Genomic DNA, 10,307 nt, shown 5'->3' on the forward strand with positions numbered 1-10,307 from the left:
TATTACATCAGTATTCAATGAGTGTTCGCTGTGTGTAGTATTTTACGCTCCGCTCAGTAATACTTCAGTTTAATCGTGGCAAGGCTCACCAGCGATGTTATTCATTCTTTATACTTGCCGAGTATGCTAGAAATGTTTCAATCGAAATCAAGGATTATCGAATTTATCTATGTTGTATTTTCAAGGTAATGACGTTTTTTTATTAGCAAGGTAGTGACGCAAATGTATCAACATTCTGAAATAATGAATTGTTTGAGCTTTGAAGTAAAGGACTTCTGAAATGTTTGTTCAGTTACCTAGCAACGAGTTTCAATACATCAACAAATCAGTTGTATGTGTTGTTGATAAAATCATGGGTATAGAGTTTTGTTTTGTTTTGTTTGTTTGTTGCCTAACGGCGCACCCAGCAATATTCCAGCTATATGGCGGCAGTCTGTAAATAATCGGGTAACTTTCCCAACATCAATATGTATCGATTAGTGTATGTTTATACGGACGCAAGTGTCCCAATAAATCATTTGTGTTCTCCAGAAACAAACATTTCTAAATCTGTTTGACATGAATCATTGTGGGTGATCATCACAGGCTCATTTTTCATCAATATATCCATGGAGTCATACAGTGCTTTACAAATAGTTCTACACATGTTATCATTAAACATGCAGTTATCTCAGTTTTGTAAACAACATTCCAATATTTATAAGCATCCAGGCTATATTCACTTAATGTAATGAATACACCATATTTCCTATTAAGTCATCATTCCGTATGACATAGGGCGTCGTAAGTATAGGGGTGGGTATATGGGTGGGACTGTAAATGGCGATGCGGTGGCAACAATTACATTATTAAAAACAAACGTCTTATCCATTCTTATATCCACAACTACCAATCAAATAGTGCTCTCACACATACGTCCATTTAAAATATAAATATAAAATATAGTGACATAACAAGGGGCATATTGGCTGTTTGATATGCATGATAAACATTCACAAAGCTTTATATTATTTATATTATCTTTATTAGATAAGTTAGAATTATGTTTAGGTAAAAATAACACAAATAACTAACCTTAGCTATATGTCAATGTCTTGTTCAATTATAAACGGTGTAAATGAATACTACGGAAGAAAGCTATACATGTAGTTATATAATGTTAATCAAATAAGAGAATTGAGATGTCACATAGTTTGAGACAGACATGGAATAACCTGTCTACCCTTTGATGAAATGGAATTTATTTTCTTGGAGTTTTAACTCCAGCACATACAGCCGTGCTAAAACTAATACAGATAAAAACAACTTGAAGTGACAAATATAAAATTCTATTCCTGAAAACTATCTACACAATATCCTGTTGCAAAAACATAATAATAACAATAATAATAATTCATCAAAACTACTAAATCAAATAGTATTTTTTATAATATCGCTGAACAATATAATAGTAATCATAGCACTAACGTGAGTGAGTGAGTGAGTTTAGTTTTACGCCACACTCAGCAACATTCCAGCTATATGACGGCGGTCTGTAAATAATCGAGCCTGGACCAGACAATCCAGTGATCAATAGCATGAGCATCGATCTACGCAATTGGGACACGATGACACGTGTCAACCTAGTGAGTGAGCCTGACCACCCGATCCCGTTAGTCGCCTCTTACGACAAGCTTACTGAAGATCAATATTCACGGGTCAGTAAGCATACAAAGGACAGCCAAATGACTATATGAGAAAATCAGATGTGTATAGTGACTGCAAAACATTTTATAATTTTAACCGTATACAATACACAACATCGGTGGCTGTATGGCATAAAAGAGACACAGTTCTATGTACATCATCATCTCTGCTAAGTGCGGAGCCCATCGCTAATTCCGACTGAATCATAAGCTTGTGTGTGAATCACTCGAATATTTACAGACCGCCGCCATATGGCTGGAAAATCAAAGTATATCATTAATTGATGTTTTAATTCCCACATAGTATTTTGATTTTCCATAGTGGTTATATCACACTCAACCACTGGTGACCTGCAGTGACATCATTCAGGAAACAGAAGCTGATTAAGTCCCCTTGATCCCCAGTGAGTGAGTGAGTGTAGTTTTACGCCGCTTTTAGCAATATTCCAGCAATATCACGGCGGGGGACACCAGAAATGGGCTTCACACATTGTGCCCATGTGGGGAATCGAACCCGGGTCTTCGGCGTGACGAGCGAACGCTTTAACCACTAGGCTACCCCACCGCCCCTTGATCCCCAGTAAGATAGTCTAACTTTGGTTGTTTGGGGTCATACCCTAGTTTTAGGGTATCCCAAATAATCGAATGAAACGGTATTTGTTTTAATATTGATGTGGTTAGTTTTTTACCTAAACTGGAATAACTACATTACTGTTTGACTTTCCTTTTTCGACAGGTATTTGATAATACCTAACTTCTTCTCATCACGATATCCCGATGGGATGTAAAATGTATCTCGCTCACCTACTTAAATACGACACATATATTTTCTTTTTCTAAGCACATATGTTAAATGTATGGGAGCAAATGTTTTGTTAAGGTTTTAGATAACAATGGCAGGATTAAGAGCAGGATTGAACGTGGATTAGATCAGGATTATGTCGACTCCATCAACAGTTTCTGGACAGTCATTCTATTGGCCGTGTGTTCTGTGGGATCATTCGCCGTGCGTTACATCACTACACCCATCAGTTGTTGGTGCCCTGCTCAATTCACACAGTCTCAGTACTCGTACACGCAGGAAACGTGTTTTGTGAAGGGCTTGTATGCTCAGAAGTCAATATCTAATAATTATGACGACGAAGAACCAGCCACTATCCCCTCCTACCACCTCTGGATACCACTCATACTCTTCTTCCAAGCCCTGGCTTTCAAACTACCCAACATCATCTGGAACAGCAGCAAGCACTTGTTTACTTTCAATATGGAGGAAACTGTGGAGTCCCTGAAAAGTGTACAACTGAACAATGTTGACAATCGCCAGGTCATGTTCAGTAATGCAGCCCGAGTATTTGGGAGTCTGCTTAAAAGACATCGAATCGTTCTGGCTCTTCTGTACCTGTTTGTGAAGCTTCTCTTCTGTGTCAATCTAATAGCAACGTTGATTTTTCTCACAACATACTTCAGACAATACCGGGCAATCAGGTATGGAACCTATGTTGGTTTTGATATGGACTCCATCATAAACCCGTTGCTTGTAAAAGATTGTTATTGCAAATTTGAAATTAACTGGATGAAGACATCTCACAGATACACAGTTAAGTGTACTCTGCCAATCATCGAAATCTATGAGAAGTTGTTCACGTTCTTGTGGTACTGGGTCTTCCTCATGGCTGTCATCACCATCCTTAACCTTGTCCTGTGGGAAGGCTATCTGATGGAGGACTTGTCTTGTCCATGATCTCCTGGAATTCCATCGAGCTGGTGTCAGCGAAGCTCACCCAACATTTGTACTAAGTGTTTCGGGAACAATAAGAGGAATTTAATGCTCAGTGAGATCTCTACGAAAGAAAACCGGGTACTGGTGCTGTCGTACCTGCATCATCAGTTACTAATGCAGCTTTACCAATGACTGACCTCGCCTCGGGTGACCCAAACCTGGAGAAAGTGCCCATGCTGTAATGACAGAACTGGTCATCAAGCATGCTCAAAGCACTAACACACAATCTGATTATTATTACTCTGAATAACCCAAGCTTCTGTGAGAAGCTAGAGGGTTAATAGTTACATGACTTATCCCACTGGGTACCCATTTTCTGCTGGGTGAACAAAGGCGATTTTGAACAAACCCACTTGCCTGAGGTGAGACCACATGTGTTACCTGTGCTTTGTTGTGGGGCAGGACGGAAGTCCTAGAAACTCTCAGGAGTTAAGCTCCAAACCATCCGCCAATCCAAGGACTCCCCGCTCCCAACGTTGCTTAACTTCAACTGATTTGTGACCTGAGCTCTATGCACAGGACTAAACACCACCACCTTAGAGTAGTTGTGAATATGAATGATCGACTCACAATTTCTTATGTGTATTTTGTTGATGAACGCACCACGTGGTGTTGGTGTCGCAATTCATCGGTCTTTAGTGCCACAGTATCATCGTTGTAGTGGTCGGGGCAGGCCTTAAAGGGCCACTGATCCAGAGCGATTAATGTTTCCAGCCAACAGTCTAATTACGAAACCTAGCTGCAAACTGGTCAGCCCTTGCTCCCTCGACCGTGACGGACACGGGGACTGGGCTACTGTCCACCTTGGCAGAATTTCTTCAACCTAATCAGTGGGACATTAGGAAGGGTGGATGCCCATCAGATGCCGTTATTTGAAACTATCCCCGGCAGTTCTTGTCTGATTGTAATAAAGTATCCCTGCAGTGTAGGCTTTTCGGATTTTCTAATGCATAAATGGCATAGTGACTGATCCAATTTGATCCTATTTACCTCGATATTTAATCGTGTAAAAATATGATGTCCATTACGTATGCTATGATATCAAAAACACACATTTGATATATTTGAATCCATAAACTAAACAACCCCACTTTGCAATTGCAAAATAAATCTGAAATGTTACTAAGGTACATAGGTATATAGAGTTTTTAACTAAGTACACAGCAAATGCTTATATATATTTCTTATGTAACAATAAGAACAGTGTCGGCCTATAGGTTTTTTTAAGCAATCAAACTTGCATGCAATACAGCGATTACTACTCTCTTGTTGTAACCCTTGTTTGGTGGTAAACCTACACATGTTATTTGTCATCATTCACTTGATGGTCAGTTAATGAATTTATAATAGGTATAATTAGTGATAGCACCACTCAGATTATCCAACAAACGTTCCCATTTGGCATTTCTAGTGTCTGGAGTAAATACTCATCATTATATCATTTCATTTTATTTATTTCTCGAAACCACCCACGGTGGTACATTAGACATAATGGCTTATATATACAGTAAACATCAAGATGACAGAATATACATGAATATAAATTATAAGTTACTTGTAATACATCAGATCGAACATGAATACATCTACATGGATAAGTCAAACAGATCATATATACACACAAATGTCATACGAATAAACCAGGCGTGGAAACAAGTAACGGATGGAAGTTTTTTACGGAATGTAGGGATTATCTCCTAAGTTTTGATGATAATTTAAGGTATCTGGAGAGGTTACGTAGGATGCTTGTTTCTTTTGATAGAAGAAAGATTGCCATTTTAGATAAGTTTGGGAATTGGCAGAATCTTTTGGGAATATATACTGAGTCAAAAAAGAAACTTCACAAAATGTAATTTGAAAAATAATGAATAATTTTTCTCTGATGATACATCTATGTATCCGAAATGGGATCTCTATCTTTCGACTCTAGAAAAACGTTAGCAAAACCCACTCAAACCCATCCATTCGTCGTGCAAATGACGTTAGTGCCAAATCAGGTTTTGCACGTGCAGTCGATCACGTGATCTTCGCATCGAAGTTTTCTTCATATGCACGTGTTTGCATTGGCCTCAAGAATTGAAAAAAATACTTTTAAACCACAGTTCTAACGGTACTTGAAATGCCACGATTGTCAAATGTGCAACGTGAACGTGGCGTTGGCATGTTGCAAGCGGGAAGATCAGTTATTGACGTCGCAAGAGCAATGGGTTGCAGCCGTCGTACTGTGTGTGACTTGCGAGGTCGTCTACAACAAACTGGCACCACTTCTGATCGCCCAAGGTCGGGTCGTCCACGTGTGACGTCACGAGCAGAAGACCGTCAAATTGTCCTACGTCACCTACGTGACAGATTTCTGCCAGCTACACGAACCAGGGCTGAGATGTTTAGAGGTCGACTGTCCTCACAGACCATTTGAAATCGGTTGCGGGCTGCCAATCTCCATTCTCGACGTCCATATCGTGGGCCAATATTGACGCCGTTTCATCAACGTCAACGTCTGCTGTGGGCCCAACGTCACCTCCGATGGACCCAGAGAGACTGGAATCGAGTCGTCTTTAGCGATGAATCCAGGTTTACCCTCAGATTCGCGGACGGTCTGGAGATGACGTCGTGAACGGTATGCCCAATGTTGTGTACAGGAAGTCGACAGATTCGGGGGCGGAAGTTGCATGGTGTGGGGTGCTTCCTGTGGGAACAACCGTTCCCGACTTCTGGTCTTCCGTGGAAACCTCACAGCTGCTGCTTACCGCGATCAGGTGCTCACCCCTGAACTCGTTCCTTTCATGGCGGCTCATGGCCCAGGTCTACAGTTCCAGCATGATAATGCTCGGCCGCATACCGCGATGTTGACACGAAATTTCCTTCAAAACGCTGCAATCTACGTCATGGACTGGCCATCGAGGTCCCCTGACCTTAATCCAATAGAGCACGTTTGGGATGCATTTAGGAGAAGGCTTCGTTGTCTTAGGAACCAACCTCAGAATTTGCAGGAACTTGGCGCTGCCTTGCAAGAGCAATGGCGCAGAATCCCCAACCACGTGTTCACAAGCATCAGGCAGTCGATGAGGAGACGCTGTTTGGCAGTGGTGAATGCGCGGGGCGGCCATACACGATATTGAACTGAGAAATTTCGCATTTTTATTCTTGTGACTTGACATTCTGTATACCAATGTTTTGGAACGGCGGTGTAGCCTAATGGAACTGATTATGGCACTGTCAGTGTATCGAGTACATCACACAGATCTCAGCAATGAAATAATAACAATTTAACCATCTTACCATCTCTTGTTCTTTTATAATGCCCTGAAGAAAGAATGTGAAGTTTCTTTTTTGACTCAGTATATATAGATCTCTCTTGGGTGAAGGTTTCGCACTTGAAAAGGTAATGGAACTCATCTGCTATAAATTGAGGTCTGATGTGGCAAATATATTACATCTTAAGTAATATACACATGGAAGTGCAGTAAGAGGAATTATCAGCTGAGTTACAAACAAACATTGATCAAAGGATTAACCGACAACACGCTGATTCATTAATTGCTTTTATCCTGCATTGCGGATTTGTCAAAAGGTAGTGTTTATGTATGTAGATTAACTAATCTATACTGAATACACCCTGTCGTAAAGTCTCTTCGTAAAAACAACGTCCTTCTTCAAAGGATTAACCGCCAATACATTGATTGATTGCTCATTATCGGCTAACTAAATTACTTTTTTTAAAGAATGGCGGACATCATGCAAATAGTTGCCAGGTGGGCTATCTTGGGTGACCAATGGGACTATACACCAATGTGAAAAACCTGAAACGATAGATCACTTTTTCACATATTAGACTGTTAAAAGACACATGACATGGAACAGGATATTTTGTCAGTTGCAGATGAATGGCATCTCATTCCTTTATGTGGATATTGATGGATACATTCCCTGAACAAGGTAATAGCCTGATATTGTTGCAATAACTTTGGTCTGTTTTAATTTTAATATTTGCATTTTGGTTTTATTTATTTGTTATGGCATTCAACAGAATCTTTTTTTTTTGCTGTGAAGTGTAATGAGACAGACAACATACACTAGGTCGCACTTAGGGCGTCTGTGTGAAATATGATACACGTTGGCAATCTATAAGATGTCTAGGTATTACAGTCAACATAATGAATACAAATATGATAATTAACTAATTAGGATTATAACACAAAATACAAAGACGTACATTGACTTTGTTATTTCAGTCCTAACAATTATTACCACTAGCAGATGGTTAAACTTAAAATGTTTTCATTTGTTATCAAAATAATGCCATTTAATACAACATTCAGATTGACTAGTAGTGAACCCAAGCTCACTACTCTCCCCAAGACTCCCCATGTACTTAGTTAGCCTTACTTTCAAAACAATGCTATTATATCGGACTTCTCACCAAATTCAAGGTCAAACTATTTCTTAAATGAAATTCTACATCCATTAACGTTAACATTTTTATAAATCAAAATTTTACATCAAAATCAGCATTTTTATCAAGGTGAATATTTTTCTATAAGAAACCAAATTATTCATCAAAGTCTACATAATTTTACAACAAAATCAACGTAAGATTATCGAGTAAAAAAGATTTCATCTTTGCTGATCAGTCTATACTTATACTATCAATTGCACATGAGGGTGGCGCAGCAGAGGTAACGAACCAGTCATGAATTCTGGGATATCATCCGGGTATTCTCTGGAGAAAAACAATAACAAAAGCAACAACCAGTCCACGGAAATTGCTCTGGATCAGTGGCCCTTTAAAGCACATGTATGTTTCTTAGTAATTACACAAGCTCACGAATAGACTCCTGAAATTCAAAAATATATCCATAGTAAAGATGGCTGAACCAGGATTCATAATCTGACGTTTGTAGTTTGCTGCACTTTTCGGAGGGAAATGTGTAAACTAGCCTACATCGAAATGGATTACACCGTGGTCAGTTCAAGCCTTCACTTCTTTGCGCAAACATGAGAGAATTGTACCATGTTTCAATACTTTTATCTGTGAACATTTTGCAAAAAGACCATCAGGGTTCTGGAAACGTGGACACACACACACACACACACACACACACACACACACACACACACACACACACACACACACACACACACACACTAACACACACACACACACACACACACACACACACACACTAACACACACACACTAACACACACACTAACACTAACACACACACACGATACGCCCGCGCACACACACACACACACCTCATCACCTATCGAATTTAGCGAAGTATTCTTAAATAAACGAACACAACATATGTAATAAGGTTCAAAGTTTTCAATGAACAACCCTTACAACAAGTACACTTACTGTGCAAAAAGTGGAAAATGGGAATTATCACTGATTAAATATTGTTGATTTCATTTACCTCCCTAAATTTCCATACAGAATGTATGCTCTAGAAATGTTCCAGACATGCATGCTCTGTACTGTTTATATTTGTTCCTGGGTCAGTATGACACACAAATAAACAGTTAAGCGATATCGAGGGGTATATGGTGTTATGTACCCTCGTGTGTGAGCCTATATTGCCTCGTGCGTGACCCTATGTACCCCGTGTCTGAGCCTATAAGTACCTCGTGTGTGAGCCTATATGTACCTCGTGTGTGAGCCTATGTACCCCATGTGTGAGCCTATATGTACCTCGTGTGTGAGCCCATGTACCCCGTGTGTGAGCCTATATGTACCCCGTGTGTGAGCCTATGTACCCCATGTGTGAGCCTATATGTACCCCGTGTGTGAGCCTATATGTACCCATGTGTGAGCCTATATGTACCCCATGTGTGAGCCTGTGTAGCCCCCCCGTGTGTGAACCTATATGTACCTCGTGTGTGAGCCCATGTACCCCGTGTGTGAGCCTATATGTACCTCGTGTGTGAGCCTTTGTACCCGTGTGTGAGCCTATATGTACCTCGTGTGTGAGCCTATGTACCCCGTGTGTGAGCCTGTTTACCTTCTGTGTGAGCCTATGTACCCCTGTGTAAGCCTATATGTACCTCGTGCGTGAGCCTATGTACCTCGTGTGTGAGCCTATATGTACGTGTGTGAGCCTATGTACCGTGTGTGAGCCTATGTACCCCGTGTGTGAGCCTATATTACCCTCGTGTGTGAGCCTATGTACCCCTGTGTGAGCCTATATGTACCTCGTGTGTGAGCCTATGTACCCGTGTGTGAGCCTATATGTACCTCGTGTGTGAGCCTATGTACCCCGTGTGTGAGCTATGTATGTACCCGTGTGTGAGCCTGTTTACCCCGTGTGTGAGCCTATATGTACCTCGTGTGTGTGAGTACCCCGTGTGTGAGCCCTATGTACCTCGTGTGTGAGCCTATGTACCCCGTGTGTGAGCCTATATGTACCTCGTGTGTGAGCCTATGTACCCCTGTGTGAGCCTATATGTACCTCGTGTGTGAGCCTATGTACCTCGTGTGTGAGCCTATATGTACCTCGTGTGTGAGCCTATGTACCCCGTGTGTGAGCCTATATGTACCTCGTGTGTGAGCCTATGTACCGTGTGTGAGCCTATATGTACCTCGTGTGTGAGCCTATGTACCCGTGTGTGTGAGCCGTGTGTGTATGTACCCCGTGTGTGAGCCTATTTACCCGTGTGTGAGCCTATGTACCCCTGTGTGAGCCTATATGTGTGAGCCTATGTACCCCTCGTGTGTGAGCCTATGTACCCCGTGTGTGAGCCTATATGAAACTCTAGTGTGGGCCTATGTACCCCTGTGAGTAAACCTATATGTACCTCGTGTGTGAGCCTATGTACCCCTGTGTGTGAGCCTATAT

The 10,307-nt window shown here is 41.0% G+C and overlaps 1 protein-coding gene across 1 annotated transcript; it reads left to right on the forward strand.

Annotated features, from left to right (window-relative positions):
* Nucleotides 1-2,538: 2,538 nt before the first annotated feature.
* Nucleotides 2,539-3,426, forward strand: LOC124264678 (innexin unc-9-like). Its single transcript, XM_046699434.1, has one exon. The coding sequence runs from the start codon at nt 2,539-2,541 to the stop codon at nt 3,424-3,426; it is 888 nt and encodes a 295-aa protein (XP_046555390.1).
* The last annotated feature ends 6,881 nt before the right edge of the window (nt 3,427-10,307 follow it).

The sequence above is a fragment of the Haliotis rubra genome, unplaced genomic scaffold, assembly GCF_003918875.1.
Source record: "Haliotis rubra isolate DU_JTF1 unplaced genomic scaffold, ASM391887v1 Scf937, whole genome shotgun sequence".
In the NCBI taxonomy this organism is placed as follows: domain Eukaryota; kingdom Metazoa; phylum Mollusca; class Gastropoda; order Lepetellida; family Haliotidae; genus Haliotis; species Haliotis rubra.